Source organism: Cnephaeus nilssonii (genome assembly GCF_951640355.1).
Source record: "Cnephaeus nilssonii genome assembly, chromosome: 11".
Lineage (NCBI taxonomy): Eukaryota > Metazoa > Chordata > Mammalia > Chiroptera > Vespertilionidae > Cnephaeus > Cnephaeus nilssonii.
In genome coordinates this window covers 10,402,849-10,421,246 of record NC_137082.1, presented here as the reverse complement: position 1 = coordinate 10,421,246, position 18,398 = coordinate 10,402,849, and the positions used below count along the sequence as shown (strand labels likewise).

The window sequence follows — 18,398 nt, the reverse complement described above, 5'->3', positions numbered from 1 at the left end:
TACCGAGTTCATTCAAGGGCAAAAAAACAAAACTATGCCACAAAGATGACCAAATTCCTTTTTTAAAAATTTTTATTAAATTTAGAGAGGAAAGGGGGAGGGAGGGAGAAAAGGGGGGGGGAGAGAGAGAGAGAGAGAGAGAGAGAGAGAGAGAGAGAGAGAGAGAGAGAGAGAAACACCCACTTGCTGTTCCACTTATTTATGCATTCATTGGTTGCTTACCAACTGAGCTACCCAGCCAGGGCAATGATCAAAATTCTTTAACAAAATAGGCATACTGTCTAAAATAGCTAATTAAACATTTCTATATTATTGTAGATATTTTTATTTTTTAAAAAATTTCTAGCTGTGCTTTTTAATTTTTTAAAAAATTTCTTTATTAAGGTATTACATATGTGTCCTTATTCTCCCATTACCCTCCACCTCCCATTCATGCCCCCACCCCCCTGTTGTCTGTGTCCATTGATTAGGCTTATATGCATGTATATACTAAGTCCTTTGGTTGATCTCTCGCCCTTACCCCCATATTGTAGATATTTTAAAACCATTAGCCAGAATCGGGCTTTGCCTGGGAAAGAAGTGTAAAATATTCTGGAGAGGGGGAAAAGATATATACTGTTTTTAAGTAAAATAATTACCATACATTTGAATCTAGAAAGACATAACTTACCTGTGGGTTACTATCAAGAGGGAGAAAGTGTGAAAATTGTACACTTGGGACCAAGGCATATTATTAGCTTAAATTAGGTACTTTCCATTTCAGTTATCTTAAGGACCAGCTTAATCTGGCTCTGAGTCATAGTATGGCTGCTTCTTCCTAAATTTAGAGCTGAGGCCAAAGGACAGACCTTGAGGGGCAGGGGAGGGGTGGAAAACATCCACTTGCAAAGGAACTTGACATGCAGGTCAAAGGTCATCAGAACACAACACCCAGCCCTTTGCTGAATGTCAAGGGAATATACCTCAGGATAATTGGGGTCCACACCCACAAAGGTTCGCCTGGGGCCTCATGCTGCTTCTTGCCATTGGGTTTGCAAAGACAAACAGCAAAAGATAGGCAACAGGAGGGTATTTTACCAGTAGGTCATTAACCTGGCCTTACCCTGTGTCTCCCTCCAATAAGCACTTTTTTCACTACCCTTAAGTATTTTCCCTTGGAATCAAGGGCTGCCTCCTATTTGACTCTCAGCCCATTCCATCCTAAGCAACCCTTAAGTATGAGATGGTTAAAAATATTGTCTCTGCCCAGTGATCTGGTTAGGATGGACTGAGATGTGGGGTAGTCTAGGACATAGTCCTCTATAGTCATAAGCAAACACAAGCTAAAGTTCTTTAGTGAAGTTAACTCTAATAAAACTTTTATGCCTTAAAAAAGATACAGCCCAGCCAGCGTGGCTCAGTGGCTGAATGTCCACCTATGAACCAGGAGGTCAGGGTTCGATTCCCGGTCAGAGCACATGCCTGGGTTGCGGGCTTGATCTCCAGTATGGGGCGTGCAGGAGGCAACTGATCAATGATTCTCTGTCATCAATGATGTTTCTATCTCTCTTTCCCTCTCTGAAATCAATAAAATTTTTTTTTTTTTAAAAGGAAAGATGAACCAGCAAGTCGTTGGTTATGTGCTTGAGAAGTGGGTCAAGCACAGATGTAACTGGACAACATCTCCATTCTAGGACCTTGAGGTCAGGAGTCACCTGGAAATGTTTGTCAAGGAAGGCTTCTCAGGTTTAGAGCAGAAAGGACCAGAAAAACTTAGACGCAACCTGGTGAGGGGAAAAATACCAAAATTTATTTTCCAACAGTCAGCATCAGCAGGTAAAACTACAAGGTTTTCTCCGTAGATCGTACATTCACAAGGCATAACAGCGAGAAAGCCTCTGGCATGTCCTCTGTAACAATGTCCACTTCACAGTGTAAACAGGTCCTAGTATTGTGTTCATTTACAATTTCAGAAGGAAAGGCACAACTTGGCAAAAAAAACACAAAAAACATTTTTTTTTTTTAAATCCTGAAGTCAGGTGCAATAACTCAGAGACCAGCTTTGGATACGTTTTGATGTACATTTCCGCATCGAGGGGAAAGACCCCTTCACCCAGAAACCAGGGTCTTTCCTTCTTCTTCCTCGTTAAACCATCAGAGCAAAGTTTCAGCATTTGCTTATTATATATGCAAGAAAAGGATTAAAAAAATCACAAAACATCTTGAAGGTCCAGCCGCTCCCACCAATACATCAACTCTTAGGTTTAAGACAGGGACTGGGAACACTTTCAGCGGTCATAAAATAGGAAAAGAGAGACTAAAGCTACAAAAATAAAAAATAAATGAGGTAGATAAATTAAAGCTTTCATACCCAGGACTCGCCTGTTCCAACTTCGTAACCTTCATGCAATACTCACGGGGGAAAAGAATCTTCACAATTACTTGGCATAAGTCACATCAAAGTTTCTGTAAAAATTAGTAAGTGGACCTCTTATCAGAAACATGCGCTTCCAGGAGTTTCTTCAGAATGAAAGACTCATTTCTTCGCTAGAGTAGGCACTGGTGAGCTAAGTTAAGTCACCTGAGGTCCCCTGCTCAGGTGCCCACCTGTCCTGCTGTTCAGGAAGGCGGCATCTGGAAGCAGGGAATACATTGGCACTCTTAGGGCTCCAACTGAACTGTATTTCAACAAGCAGCAACACACACATTGACTCCCGAGGGACTAAGATCGTCCATTGGAGAGCATCCTACTTATGGTCCAAGGTTGAAGGAATTTTGTAATTCCACACCTTAGTTAAAAAAAAGAAAAAAAGGGAAAGTACATTCAAAAAGAAGACAAAACGAAAGATGAGTGCAGGGTTGGGGGACATACAAAGCAGGTCACCAAGGACAACAGACTAGTCCATTTACCCGCACAGTCACCGGAAGTATGCAGCCCCCCCCCCCCTTCGCCCGTTAGGGAAGCAGTTTCTTTCCCATCGTGGTTTAGTAAGTTCCAACTTGAAACAGGGCACAATCTTTGGAAAGAGTTCCTCTAGCTTGTACAAAGTCTTCATATATACAGTTTGTCTCAAGTAACAAAGCTACTTTGCAAGACCCGCTTCTTCCAAAATTAAAAAAAAAAAAATACTAGTCTGTATCTGTTTTAATATTTGTTTTTGGTTTGTTTTTTTAGCAAAGCAGCATAGCAACATCGTGATTGTTGGACGTGCCTGAGGTTGTGGTCACAACTGTAAACATTTGCACATCAGTAAAAAAACAAACAGGAGGAGATGGGTTCTTAAACTACAACAACAATGACAACAACGACAAAAACAAAAGATCAGTTCAAGCGGTCACTCTGCATTTCTCCTTCACATGGGCCGCCTGTCGCTTAGCTGACCGCAATCTTGTTTTCCTCCAGGAAGTGAGGGAACTGGTGTTTGGGGACACCGTCCGCAGCACCCGGCTTTTCCACATCGCTGCTGACCGACTGGGAGCCATCGATCTTGGAGGCGGTGGTGTTGTTGACAACGGAGCTGGCGCCCAGGGTCACCGGGAGAGTAGGGATGCCTCCGCTCTGGATCACCGAGATCTCGTTGGTCTTCATGGCCAGACCACCGTTGAGCATGGTGGTGTACTGGTTCCACACAACAGGGTCCACGTTCACGGAAGGGGCCATGATTTCCTTGGGAAACACCTCTGGGACCCTCTTTGTGTCTGTTCCTAGAAGGGCCATGGTGTTCTCGATGGCCAGCTTCCTCCCGCGGCGCGCCGAGCTGTTGTTGGCGCCGTGCGTCATATAGTGAACCTGGGGGAAGAGGCACAGGAAGGTTCCCACCGAAACAGACATGTGAATGCGTGCTCTAAGCCACAGTCAGCCTGTGTGGGGGTTGGTTCTACTCAAACAGTATTAACCTAACTTATAAACTTAGATTTCACATATAAAAAAATCCAGCTATCTGTTCTCTTGAGAGGCAAAAAAAAAAAAAAAAAAAGAGAGATGCTTGTACTACCTACTGCTTCTTCAACTTGGCCTCCTTTCTGCAATTACTTTCCTGGTTCTGCTCGAGTTCTCAACCCCCTTTCAGCTTCTTTAAAAAACTGAAGCAGTACCAGGCTTTCTCAGGCATTCTCATTTCATCCTCACTGACATCCTTAGTAGTCAGTAGTTACCTCATAGAGCTCCAAAGTGACTTGCTCTTTATCACTCTAAGAAGCTGTTAAGATGTTGCAGGCATAATCTGAAACACTTTACTATATAATTCATTTCATCTCCAGGACAAGCCTGAGGCCATCATTACCAGGATCCCCATGTCTGGGAAACCCAGGTACAAGGAGCACCCGCCTCAAGCCCCCTGTGCAGCGAGAGCAGCTCCAGACCTCCCCTGGCTGATGGCAGGGCCTGTGAACAAATGTAAGCTTTCTATTTCTGGGAGTCGTATTAAGAGCTGAAGTTACTTCATGTTCCTCCTCCCGCAGTTTTGCCAACTAGACTGAAAAGAATAGGTTGTTTTGTAATAAGTATTTCCAATTTTTAAAAGGACATATACAGTGGTCTCCTAGGTCATCTTTAAGATGAAGTTCCGATCTTTATTCTAACTACAAAGAATTAACCAGTGTTCTATTCTGGAGAGGGAGAGAAAGAGAACCAGAGAAACATGCCTTGTGTAAAACTAGAGGCCAGGCCAAGAGGAAAACTCAGGTCCCCAATTTCCATCCTGCGTCCTTATGCAGGCCACTCCAATCCTTCCGTGGGAGGTCTCCTCTCCATCTCCTGTGTGAAATCTTAGGTGGAACCAACTTATCATGCAACAATGGGCCTGCTGTTCTATTTTGAAATGCTCTGCTGATGACCTGGAGGCACACTGCAGTGGTACTTGATTGTATGTTTAACTGATAGTATTCTTTTCAAACTAGCAGCCTCAGAAGACAAAAGCAACATACAGTGCAGGGTGGCCATCAGATGATGGATCAATTCTATGTTACTACACGTGACCGGAATCATCTACGATTTCACACATCTACTAAACAATTGTTGGAAGGCACGATGTTCTGCCCCAGTACCCAGTACCAGAAGGACAATGGCCCATGCTAAACTTAACACTAAGAGACAGGAGCAGAGTGTAGACTTTATGTCCTGCTCCTGGACGACACCCCTTGTAAAATGTGTCATTATTTTAGCTGCCACTGAGCTCAGAAAAGAATTACTGATCCCAGACACTGACAGTAAGAAGCGGCCAATATCAGAGATGTCGTGAAAGAGGAAACATAATGAGAGACACATCAATTGGTTGCCTCCCACACGTGCCCTAGTTGGGCCAGGAATCCAGAGCCAAGGAGGAGGTCGAGCCTATAACCGAGGTATATGCCGTTGACCAGAACTGAACCTGGGACTCTTGAGTCCACAGGCCAACATGCTAGCCACTAAGCCAAACTGGGTAGGACAAGAAAATGTACTTCTTTTTAAAGAATATTTCTTTGAAGAGCCAGTTTTGAAGTCTAATATCCCATTTGCTCCTAGTAGAAGGTTTACTGTGGATGGAGAACACCCCTGGGTCCTATCCCTGCTGAAACCTTAAGGAACTCACCTTCAAGTTGCCTTTGGTGGTGAAAGCTCGCCCACATATGTTACACACGAAAGGCTTCTCCCCAGTGTGAGTCCGCTCATGAATCTGGAGGGCGCTGGCCGACGAGAAGTTCTTCCCGCACCGCGTGCAGGCGTGCTGCTTGCCCTGGCGGCGTGGCTGGGCCGCTAGCAAAGGTGCCATGCCTGGGGACATGGTTGCGGGTCCAAACGCACCAGGAACTTCGACTTTGACATAGGTTGGTTGGGCTCGGACAAATGTTGACGGGAGACTGCTCCGACCTAGTGTGCAGACAAAAAAATCCCAAAACTTTATCATCCCAAACTCATACTTCAAACCTTGAACTTTGAAAACTACTGCCCACCACTCGACTTCCTGAAAAGGGCTTTCAGGAAGTTCACACCCCGGAAGCAGCTCTCCTTTGCCTTTACCTGTGCGGAGAATGAGCATGACTCAAACACTTAGGACATTTTACCATTTTGCTGTAAAGGTGTGTAACACATAACATGCATTCAAGTTCAAATCCCTACATAAAGAGTTACCTTGAAGTATGACCAGGTGCCCATCCTTCTCTATGATGCAGCTGTTCCCCCATTCTGCCATTAACGACATCAATAGGCACCCCACCATTTATATGTGCATTTCAAATGGGCTAGATTCTTTTTTATCCCAAGTTATTCATTTGTGAACCTCACACTAGGGAGTGGGACCTCAGAATCAAGAAATTATGGTTTGTCTCAGTGGCCAAATAACAGTGCCCACTTCCTCAAAATTCTCCTACTCTTTAAGATTACCCTTATGTCCCCATGGGGCTCAAACACAAAAATAAAAACAAAAAAATCCACTGTCCATAGCCAACGTGCATTAAATCAAAGCATGTCCTTACTGGGATCAAGGAAGTTACTCTTTCCCTCCACCCAGCAGTGCAGAGCGGCTACCTGCCCTAGAGAGGAGCTGCTTCACATTTATCACTCTCCGTTTGTCAAGTTCAACCCAGGTTCCTTTTGGATGGCCTTGTGCCTGAAATGGACATAAGTTAAATCCAAAGCTCTATCACCTTCCATCTCAGTGCGGCTGCTGTCCGAGCTGTCTGCTTTGCCACCAGCATCAGGAGACTTGGACTTGATGCTTTCTGCTTGGCTATTGGCCGGGGAGAGGGCCTGAAAGGAGGTCGTCTCCAGGATGTCTGGACTTCGGCTCTGATACTCCTGGTCTCCCATCACTGAGGACGAGGAGTCGTTGGTCAAGCCATCGCTCTCCACCGAACCATTCTCTCTGCTGCTCTGCCGCTGCAGGACCACAGGAGCAGGACCCACCTTCCCCGAGGCCTCCAGGGGGGCCATCAAGGTGAACCCTGTTGTGGGCGATGCCAAGTGGATGCCGGAAAGAGGCATGGGGACCTTTGAGGAGCTGCTGGGAGCATCCTGGGAGCCGACTTCATCAACATCGATACTTTCGACAATGTCGTCGTGACAGACAGCACCTGTGCTGCCATTCTCACCCACCATCATCAGCTCGGGACCCATCAGGTCACAGGGACTCTCCGGCAGGGGTGTGTTGGGAATCTGACCACCCATGTGCATCCGAATATGCTGCTGCAACATGACTGCGTTGGTGAACTTCTTCTGGCAGATGGGGCACGAATGCTGCGTCTTTATGGAGGTGTTGGTTCGGTGAACCCCGAAGTGTGTCTTCAGGTTGCCTTTGGTGGAGAAAGCTCGGTCACAGATCTTACAGCGGAAGGGCCTCTCCCCGGTGTGGGTTCGGTAATGCATTTTGAGGGAGCTTTGGCAGCTTAAGACCCGGTGGCAAATGAGACATTCGTTGGGGTCAGTAGTGGCCTTGTCAATGTTCTCGACCAGCTGCTGCAACTTCATGGTCTCTGACCCTGGCTCGGGTGTCCCTCTCCCTTGGAAGCCACCAACCCTTGGGGAATTATGGTTTGGCCCCACCCCAGAGAGTAGGGATCCATCCTCACTTTCTGGAGAAGGCCCAGGCTGCAGGTCGGGGACCAGCGGGCCACCCATTAGGTCCTTGGGGTTAGTCCCCGAAGAGAGGTTCTGAGGTAGACCTACATTGGGGGTCCCTGTGACCAGGACAGGTTTGCTGTCTAGAGAGAGACTCGATTCATCTACGGGGACAGGTACAGAGAGTGCATAGGGAACGCCATTGCCTGCCGCCATTTTGTCGTGGAACTCGGTAAACAGCTGGGGGTTCGCCTTCACCTGGGGGTGTCGATGAAAGTGTACCTTGAGGTTGCCCTTGGTGGTGAACCGGTGGCCACAGACAGAGCACACGAAGGGTCTCTCTCCAGTATGGGAGCGGAGGTGGATCTGCAAGGAGCTATCAGTCCCAAAAACCTTGCTACAGTACTTACACTTGTGCCTGTAGAGGGTGGCCTCGTCTTTGGGTTTGACATCCACCGGGGACACGTTGGGTGGCTTCCCTTTCCCTTTCTTAGACGGGTCTAACGCCACCGTGGAGAAAGGGCTCTGGAAGAGCACAGAGCTTGGGGTCGGGGGTAGCAAAGCACCTGGGATGCGGTTCGGGAGCACCCTCGTCCCATCCGGCCTCAGGGCGAAGGACAGCAGCCCCGGGGACACGGAGCTGGTGGTGGAAGGGATGCTTGTGTGAGGTAGCTTGGCTTGTTTCAAGGTGTCCAGGGACAGGCCTTGGCTTCCAGCTTTCTGGCTGAGCAAAGCCACGGCTGCAGAAACCTGCTGGGACACGTGGCTGCCTAAGGTCTTCAGGGTGTCAGCCCCCGCTGCGCCGGAGTGGAGGGCGTGGGCGGCCCACATGTTCACCTGGACACGGATCTGCTCGGTGAGCTGGATCTGCTGTAGCTGCTGCTGCTGCAGACACAGGATCTGCTCCAGGACCCACGGGATGCTGTTGGCACCGGGCAGGGGGGCGGGCAGCGCGTCCGCGCTCCGCTGATTCACTGCCACCTTGGTGCCCCGTAGTGCTTGAAGAGTGACGTTAGTGTTGGCCACTTTGCCTTTGGGTAAATAGCTTAAGTCCTGGGCTGTGGGTGGCAGGGTGGTCTCCGTCTTTAAGTACAAGACAGACTCCGCCCCTGGCTTCTCCTTCATGTCCCCTGAGCTGCTGCCATCCTCCCTGTGACTGTCCTTAATGCTTGGACTGCGTGGCTGGTGGCTCAGCCCGGCCCCGGAGAAGTCTTCGGAAGGCATCGGCCCCTCGCTGTCATTCATGATGAGGACAGGTGGGTGTTTAGTGCAATTTTTCTTATGTTCTAAGAACTCAGAGACGCTGAAGAACTCTCCGCAGCATTTCTCACAGATGTGAGTCTCCTCCTGACGAGGCCTCTTTACTGCCACTCGGTCCCCATTCGTGTCATCGCCAGTCCCCGGGTAGTTCATTGAAGCAGCTGTGAAAAGAGAGGAAAAGCTAAGAACTCTGCTCAAGGAAGCAAGAGAGGCAATTTCTTGAGAAGAACCATGACCACACACAATGGAACAGCCTGTGTAAGGAAACCTCATATATAGTCTGAAAAACCAACTGCTGGTGTAGTGGGTCAATGAATATCCTTCCAAATATGTCCATTATTTTTTATTGATTTTTTTAGAGGAAACATTGATTTGTTATTCCACTTATCTATGCATTCCTTAGTTGCATTTTGTATGAGCCCTGACCAGGGATCAAACCGCAACCATAGCGCATCGGGATGACACTAACCAACTGAGCTACCTGGCGAGGGTCCAAATATGTCTAAGCACTAACTCCAGCACATGTGTGTGTGACCTTACTTATTTGGAAGAGGAACTTTGCAAATGTAATTAGCATGGGTCCCATCCCCAATGCTTAGTGTCCTTAAACAGGGAAATGAGAGACAGGGAAAAAGGCTGGTGAGGGAGTTATGTGCTATAAACCAAGGTTGCTGGCTTATAGAAGGTAGGGAAGTAGGAACCAATAGAAAGCAGGACAAAGGCAAGGGACAGATTCTCCCTCAGAGCTTCCAAAAGGTATCAAACCTGACAACACCCTGACTTTGTACTTCTAGCCTCCAAAACCACGAGGGAATAAATTTCAGTTGTTTTAAGTCTCCCACTTTGTGGCAATTGATTCCAACAGCCCTAGGAAACTCATACAACTTATCTATACATGTAAAAGGCTAATATGCAAAGTGTCCCCTTGGGAGTTTGGCCAAGAAACTGGGAGTTCGACCACTTGCTATGACGTGTGCTAACCACCAGGGGGCGGCACATAACGAAGGAGGGCCCCGATTGGCCCTGATTCCTGGCCAGGCTTAGGGAACCTACCTGTGCACGAATTTCATGTACCGGGCCCTCTAGTTATAATCGCCTTCAGAGATTTTTTTTAAAAAATATTTTTTTAATTGATTTCAGAGAAGAAGGGAGAGGGATAGAGAGAAATATCAATTATGAGAGAGAATCATTCATCGGTTGCTTCCTGCAAGCCCCCCACTGGAGATTGAGCCCACAACCCAGGCATGTGCCCTTGGCCAGAATCGAACCTGGAACCCTTCAGTCTGCAGGCCGACGCTCTATCCACTGAGCCAAACTGGCTAGGGCCACCTTCAGAGATTTGCACCCCCACTCAGAGCAGGCCTTCCAATGGCAAATGGATTTCATGTGGTCAATGAAAATTATGTTAGAAATGTGAACCCTAAGGAAAAAGTCACTAACAAGGGATCCTGGTGGTCTATTGGGTTCAAATTAAAACAGAGTTTAGCAGCCTTTTTTGCACAGGGACCTCTCACACATACTACACAGAGAAGGTGGACTTGGACTGCCTGCCTCTGGGCTAAAGTGTATGTCCCTATAAAGCAGTTCCTAGAATCCTGTTTCAGGGACCAGGGGCAGGGACTTCTGTCCATATAAGCCAGTTCCCCTCAACGCTAACCCAGCACTGGCCTGTCAATAATAGGTTTGATATGGAGCCCTGGCCAGGTAGGCTCAGTTGGTTAGAGTATTGTCCCAATAAGCCAACTTGTGAATTCTATCCCAATCACAGTGCATACATGAAGCAACCAATGATATGTAAATAAATAGAATGACAAATCGATGTCTCTCTCTGAAATCAATAAATAAAATTTTAAAAGCCATCTGTAATTATAACTTCATAAGGTAGATGTCTGGGTTAAGTGATTCATTCAACAAATGCTTGAGCACCTACTGTGTGCTTGGCACCATCCATCCTAGATCTGTGAGAAGTACAGATACTATAAATATTCAGTGAACATTAGTTTCCCTACCTCTTCTATTTATTTTTAATCCTCACCCAAGGATATTTTTATTGATTTTAGAGAGAGGAAGAGAGAGAAACATCAACCAGCTGGCTCCCATAGCCACTCTGACCAGGGATGGAACCTGCAATCCAGGTATATGCCCTGACCAGGAATCAAACCGACAACCTTTTTGGTGTATGGGAAGGTGCTCCAAACAAACAAGCCACCTACCAGGGCTCTTTGAAAAAAGTTCTTTTCTATCCTCCCCTCCCCCACCTATCTCTAAAGGTGGGCAACTAGGGCTGCTGACAAGACAACAGTCTTGACTAGCTCATTTAATACTTCTCACCCTCTATGATGAAAAGATAAGCCTCCAGGATTCTGACTAGGCACCTGTAGGTGCCCCATAAACACTACCCTTATTAAAACCCAGGCAGGCAGCACCCACACCTCCATTTGAACGCTTCCTTTGTTCTTTCACTTCCTACCATGTTTCTTCTGTTGAGAATGCAGCTATCTTTCCTCTCACAGAAACTCCAGGGGGGACAGGAATGCCTGAGGAGGCAGGTTGGCTGGGGGCGGAGCGGGGTGTGTGTGGCTAGAGCATAGGTTACCACCTTTCTGGGACACCCAGAATTGACTTTAAAGTTAGGACACACCTTAGCTGGTTTTGCTCAGTGGATAGAGCGTTAGCCTGCAGACCAAAGGGTCCCGGGTTTGATTCCAGTCAAGGGCACATAACTGGGTCGCAGGCTCCTCCCGGGCCTACGCCCAGGTAGGGGCTGGTGCAGGAGGCAACCAATCGGTGTGTTTCTCTCACACAGATATTTCTGTGTTTCCCTCTCTTCCACTCTCTAAAAATCAATGGAAAAATATCCTCAGATGAGGATTAATAAACTATATACACTTTTATACTATGGTTTCTTTTTAATTAGCGTGTTTACACCCTTTGTCCCAACCATTCTACTTCTGGAAATCTCCGGGAAAGCCCACCCCACAATACCCATTCCACTTTGTAAGGGTCTGAACAACAAACTATACACTTCATACTCTGATACCCAAACCCACTTATCTTTGCAGCCACATAATCAAACAAGTCTTTGCTCCCAATTCGAAGATATGGAAACTGAGACTCAGAAACAATTAAGTAGCTCAATGGGACAAACTGATAACCAGAAAATGGAAGAGCAGGGATTGTCTTCTTGAATACTATAAGGGCAGTTCTGTGGCCTCATTTATCTTCTAGAGCAGAGCTTCTCCAACTTTTTCTTCATTTCACCTCTCTATAGAGGCTTTTAAAGCATTTTTTTCCTAATCACCCCCTTGCCATGAAACGTTAATGCCACAAATATATTGTATATCTGGTCTCGCACTGTGATCCTTTGGAAGGCCATAAACCACTGTAATACCCATCAATGTTTTTTACTCCCCCCCCCCCAAAAAAAAACACCTTCTACCCCCAGGGGATAATATTCCCTCATTGAAGCTAGGCTGGCGTGCGTGGCTCAGTGGTTGAGTGTCAACCTACGAACCAGGAGATCACGGTTCGAGCACATGCCTGGGTTGCGGGCTCCATCCCAGTGGTGGGCATGCAGGAGGCAACTGATCATTGATTCTCATCATTGATGTTTCTCTCTCTCTCCCTCTCCCTTCCTCTCTGAACTAAAAATATATTTTTAAAAATATTCCCTCATTGAAAATGCAGGTTTTCTAAGACAGACATTCTTAAACTGGGGTCCATGGAATTAGATAGGAAAAAATTAACTTTCTTTTCACTAACCTGAACTAAAATTTAACATTTCTTTTAATTCTGAATGTAGAGAACATACCACAGTGTGTGTGTGTGGTGGGGGGTAGTACAAGGTATTTATTTTCAGTAATCTGAACCAAAACTTAATGTTTATTTTAATTATGAATGTAGGGAACCCGCCACAGTTGGGGGTGGGGGGGCAGCGAAAGGTACTTATTTTCAGTAATCTGCACTAAAATTCAGTGTTTCTGTTCATTATGAATGTAGGGAACACATACCACAGTGCTATCTCAGAACCTGTGAGTTTGTCTCAACAGAAAACAGATTATTGTCATGGGGTGTTAAGGCTGTTGCATTACTGGAAATTCTAGAAATTACCCGACCAGCTGCTACAGCTTACTGTGTTCATAAAGAAGCACGTGTCACTTTATCACTGATGTTTTTGCTTTTGATAACTATCTCAATGCAATTTATTTCCCGGTATTTCTATGCATTTCCTTTTACGTATTTAAATAAGTTTCGGTTGAGCAGGGCTCTATGGCACAAAAAAGGTTAAGCTCCCCTGCTCTAGAAGGATCTAACAGTTCCAGGAGTGATTTACGACCCGAATACCAGCTTGCCTTCACTGTATACACAGACTCGCCTCTTCTGTAGCCATACCAGCCACATCCCACTTGAATCTTAAAACAGCAGGAGCTCTGTTTGCTCGCGCAGTAAAACGTACTTCTTCATCCAGACCACCATTGGCAAATACTGAAACCGTATTTGCCGAAGTGTGAGAGGGCTGTTATGAACAATTGCTGGGCATGCTTAAGTGAACCCTTCCCCAAAGGAAAAAAGCAAAGTTCAGAGGATTACAGAGCAAGTAAAGCTTACATCCTTCCACCCCACCCCCACTCCGAATTTTAGGAATGTTATCTCCCAGCATCTAGTTATCCAATAAGTTGGAAGAATGCAGTAAACCCAGCAGGGGTCTTAGATTCAATCACTGCCAAATGGATAGAAAATACTCTTTTCATTGTATAGGAAGAAAAGCTCATCTACCAGAGGCCAATCAAATGCTGGAGATGAGAAAAGGCTTCCAAAAAAAAAAAAAAAAGTTTATCTTGAGAAGCATTGGGACTCAAGCTTATCTCCCCCATCCCTATATTAAAGAACTACAATGAGTAGATTAAAGTACACAATATCTACTACCCTCCCCCACACGCAGGATAATTACCAAAAAAACAAAAGGAAATTGAGAAGTCCTCTAGGACTGAGCCCGTTGAAAGTGCCTTTTTACCTTCTTATCTGAATTCCACAATCTGAGAAACACTTAATAAGCCTTTAACTTCATTCATAGATGGCAAATTAGAGCTGTAATTAAGTTTCTACTTAATGGAGAGCTAAAAAAAAAAAAAAACTGTTCCAACAGTCTAGGATCAAAATTCAGGAACTCTGCTGAAAAGAGGGGGAGGGGGCAACAGAATTAAAGGAGGTTGCAGAGCTGCTGGCGTGTGAGCACTGCTATCCGCGCTCTGGACATCATGGAGATGCGATCCATTTTGCCCCAACTGGAGCTCATCTTTGAAGCAAATCTGTAACATTCATGCAGACAGGAAACTTTTGTTGCCTCCTTCTGCAGGGCCCCCTGACACAAAGCCTGACACAGGAACAAAATTATGGGGGGTGGGGGGTTGTCAAAAAAAGAGATGGTGGTGTCTGAGAGGCAGTTCTTGTCTGGATCTAGAGGCTTTTAAAAATGGTTAGGTACATTTAAAAAATAATCAAAAGTACAATAAAGGATGAAAAGGGGAAGTTCTTGAACTCTTCCCCCGTCATTTTTCCAGGGCAATAAAGGCCAGAGCATCAAACCGAAAGCCTCCAGACCCTCATCTCAGAAATTAAAAGGGAGGAGAGATGATCAAACTCAACCAGCCAAACACTCGCCATGGCCCCCTCATCAAAGGAATTGACAGAGAATTCCATCCCATAGCCAATTCCTCTTAAGACCAGGACAAACAGCCCTTGTACGAGGCTACAATCCAACAAGACAAGGCGGCCACCGTCAAGCCATTTCAACTGGGAGCTGCAACTTACGCTCAAATGAGTAAAAATGAGAACTAAAGATAACGTGCTTAAGGTCCCAGCCTAGTGCCTGGCATACAGTAAGCTGCAGATAAAAATGCAGAATGATCTCAATTGGAAGTTCAGCACCATCTTGACAAAATAAGTAAATAAAAACAAAGACATTGTGATCTTGAACAATAGAATTACGGATCACATCCCCAGTACAGTGAGCATTCCACAGTTGAAATGATCTAAACAGGACACTTAACACCACTGTAGACTAGAACCCGAAAGCTCAGGGAAACCAGGTGGGCCTCAAAGGTTGCACCGCTGAAAGGCACACTACCAGACTGGAGCAACATCTCTACAACCTCACAATAAACCCACCTTCACTTACAGAGGAAGGGCCGACTCTGTCCTGCCTCCAACGTGGTCCCCAACTCCCCACGGGTGAGGAAGCCAGCAGAGGCTTGGATGACTACTTGTGCAATAACCTCTTTAATAAACCCAAAGAGGTTGTGCCTCTTCCCACTCAGAATCACAGAAAGTCGGCTTCCAACATTAATGCTACAAACCCGCACATTTCCCTCTCCCTCAATAAAGAGGGGAGCTCCCAAATGCCCCATTTTCAAAATCCTTACTGGCCAATGTAGATCATTTCAGTTTAGAAATGGGCCAGGCAGTTATTTGAAACTTGGGAATCTTAATCGTGGAAGGTTGTAATCCAGTTTAGCACAAAGGGCACTGGAAACTCTTTTGAGAAAATGCTAATTTTCCTGCGTGTAGCTGGAGTCCCCCTGACCACCTGCAGATGTTTTGATCTGTTAATTGATCGCCAAACTTCATTTTCCTCCCTCAAAAAAACGGTATTCTTTACAAGTGGGTCTTACATTGACGCTGCAAAGTAAGATCGGCCCCATGTTAATTTAAAATCACACATATCTATATACCTGCCTTTCTAATATAGCTATATCTGTATGTACTCAGATACAGACAGGCTGCCCAAATGCAAAGTGCAGCCACTAAAAACTACTGCTTGGGAAAACTGCCTTCGGTCCCACGGTGGTAACTGGGACTCTGCAAACACAACCTAGGATCGAGGAATTCTTTCCAAGAATCCCAAAGACTTGGCAAATACCCAGCACAGCCAGGGATCCCGCCGGCAACTGCCTGGAGTCCCCAGGGACGCCCATCCTTGGCCCTGCCCAGCGCTCCCCATTCCCCCCCACACCCTGTCCCATCAGGTGAGAGCTGGTACCTGCAAGGGGACCGCCTCTCGGCGAAGCGCGCGGCTCCGGACTGGGCCTCCAGGGGGCGCCCGCGCGCAGCTCGGCGGCTGCTCGACCCCGCGCCGCCCGCTCCGACCCCGCAGATCAAGAGCGACCCCCCCTCCCCCCGCCTCCCAATAGTGAGGGAGCGCACGGCCCGGCCCGGCCCGGCCCGGCCCGAGACCGAGCAGTCCGGTTCCGGTTAACTGACTGCAAACTCCAGCCAGCCCCTCCCCGCAACAAGGTCCCCTAAAGGTGCACACGCCGCCGGAGTCCCACCAGTGCGCGCTCCCCCAAAATGAAGGGGGAAGGGAGGTCGGAGCAGGACGGGAGGGTCAGGGGCAGGAGCGCCCTCCTCCCCGGAGGCGGCGGGCGGGCGGGCGCGGGGTTAACCCTTTTGTTCCAGGTGGGCCAGCGGCTTCCCCCACCCCCCAGGCACAGAGCGGCCACCCTCCTGGGACCTGGGGTGCTCGCGGGACGACCCTCAGGCACCCCAGAACGCACAGCCTGCCCCCTCCAGTGAAGCCGATCTCTCGGCTTTCCATTTGCCCTGGAAAAAAAGGTTATTTTGCAGGTAGTAGGGGTTTATATGAACCCACTCTATAGTTGGGAAATGTACGCATTCCCTCCCCGAATAAAAAAAAGGGGGGGGGGGCAGGAGTCTTAAGAGTAGCGACCGTCTTCCCATCCGAGTTCTACCTCCGAGTGTCTGGGGGCCGCACCCCCAAAACCGCTTAGAATTGGGAAGCAGGGGCGGCGCGGCCGCGCGGAGGTAGAGCCCACCCTCCCCCATTGAGCGCCGAAACTTATCAGGCGACAATTTGGCGGGCCGGGCGGGGAGAGATAGTGGGAGTCCACTCGCTCCCCAACCTCCCGTCTAGGTGACCGGGAGGAGGGGGCCGGCCGGCCGCCCAGTCGGGGCCGGGGTCCGAGCTACCCCGAGTGGGACCCCGCGCGCGGCAGCGTGGCCGCCCGGCCCCAGGAGCTCGCCGGCCGCCCGCCCGGCCCCAGCCCCGCCGACCTCTCCCGCTGGCCCCGGGGGCGCTGGGGGCGCCGGGCGCCCGGAGAAGCCGCGCGAGGCGCGGGGCGGCGCACGCCGCGGGGCTGTGCCCCCGCCCGGCCCGGGTGCCGCACCCCGGCGCCGGCTATTTTGGGAATCGGAAATCAAGATGGCTGAGGTCAGGCCCCGAAGGTGAGGGCGAGCGGTGTCGCCCGCGGGGAAAAGCGAAAACTGAAAAAGGGACTTTCGTTAAAAGGCACGCTTGGGCCCTTCTCCAGCCCTCCCGGCCCTCCAGTCCCCTCCGCAGCGCGGGTGGCCCGCACCCCGCTCCCCGGGGGGGCAGAGGTCGCGCCCCCTCCCCCCGCGGGCCCGGGAGGGGCGCGAGCGCCGATCGCCTCCCCGGGGGGCCTCCCGCGGGGCGCCGCCCCCCAGCTCCCAGAGAGGCCCGAGGGGTGAGGGCGGTGGGGACCCCCGGGGTCTTTCTTTGAAAAGCGGCGCCAGGAGGGAGGAGGGGAGCCTAAGTTACAAGTGGGGGGGGGGGGGGTTGGAGAGGGGAGTGGAACCAATTAGAGGGGCAGCGGACACGGAGAGGAACCTCTCGGGAGGGAGCCGGCGGGGGTCCATCTTACAATGAGAAGGGAGACCTCGGGGGGAAATTCACACAAGTGAGGGGAAGCGGTAAAAGGGTAAAATTAGCCAGGGCGCCGCGGGGCGGGGGCTGCTCCCGTCGCTGGACCTGCGCCCCCCGGCAGCTCTCGGCTCCGGGACCCGCACGGGAGCCGCCCGCGCCCCGCTGCCCGCGCCCTCGAGGGCCCTCGAACCTTCGGGAAAGCCGCCCCGGGCAGCGTCCGGCCCCACTCACCCGGCTCCCCCGCCGCCGGCGCCGCTGCGGCCGCGGCCGCGAACTCCGGGGCCGGCTGGGGCGGCTGCTGCTCGCCGCGGTCCTCCTCGGAGTTGATGTGCTGGGGTTTCGCCTGCTTGCGCCTCGACATGGTGCGAGCATGGGGGCGCCGGGAGAGCCGCGGCGACTCGCCCGCTCCGCCACAAATTCCTGGAGTTGGGAAATTTACCCCCCTTCGGCCGGAACGCGCATGTCCCAGTAATTATTATTATCAATAATGCATTGCGATTTATCATGAGCCCTGACAGCTGATTGGCCTGGGTCCAAGACCTCAGAGATCATTTAAATAAGCCCTCATTGATCAGGGAGGGGCGAGGCATGCTGGGCTTTGTAGTCCGGCCCTGCAGGCGACAAAGGCGTGTTCGTCCCGGGAGCGCAACTAATTAGCATCCGGGCTCAGATTGGCTGGGTCGCGGACGAAATCTTGGGGGGGCGGGGGGTGGGGGCCGGGGGGACCCATCCTTCCCTCCAGCGACCTGAATCCTTGGAGATAAAATGAAAAAGAACCGTGTACTTATTAAAAAGTCGGGGGCTTACGTGCAAGTTTCGGAACGAGCGTCTTGGATAGTGTGCTCCAAAAATGACTTTTGTAAGGTTGATACCCGCGCAAGTCGTGGAGGAAGAAGGTCTTTTCAGTGGTTCAGTATTTACATCTACCAAAAATTCAAAAGGCAC

At 49.2% G+C, this 18,398-nt stretch overlaps 1 protein-coding gene across 3 annotated transcripts; it reads right to left on the bottom strand.

The window, feature by feature from the left end:
• Window positions 1-3,207: 3,207 nt before the first annotated feature.
• Window positions 3,208-17,814, bottom strand: SALL4 (spalt like transcription factor 4; the record flags this gene model as incomplete). Of its 3 annotated transcripts, none has more annotated exons than XM_079785118.1 (4): window positions 3,208-3,769; window positions 5,550-5,827; window positions 6,604-8,934; window positions 17,685-17,814. In XM_079785118.1, the coding sequence occupies 4 exons, from the start codon at window positions 17,812-17,814 to the stop codon at window positions 3,353-3,355; spliced, it is 3,156 nt and encodes a 1,051-aa protein (XP_079641244.1). In that variant the 3' UTR covers window positions 3,208-3,352. The 3 variants fall into 3 exon arrangements, with proteins under 3 accessions (XP_079641244.1, XP_079641245.1, XP_079641246.1); XM_079785119.1 differs by having other exon boundaries at window positions 7,924-8,934; XM_079785120.1 differs by lacking the exon at window positions 6,604-8,934.
• Window positions 17,815-18,398: the final 584 nt, after the last annotated feature.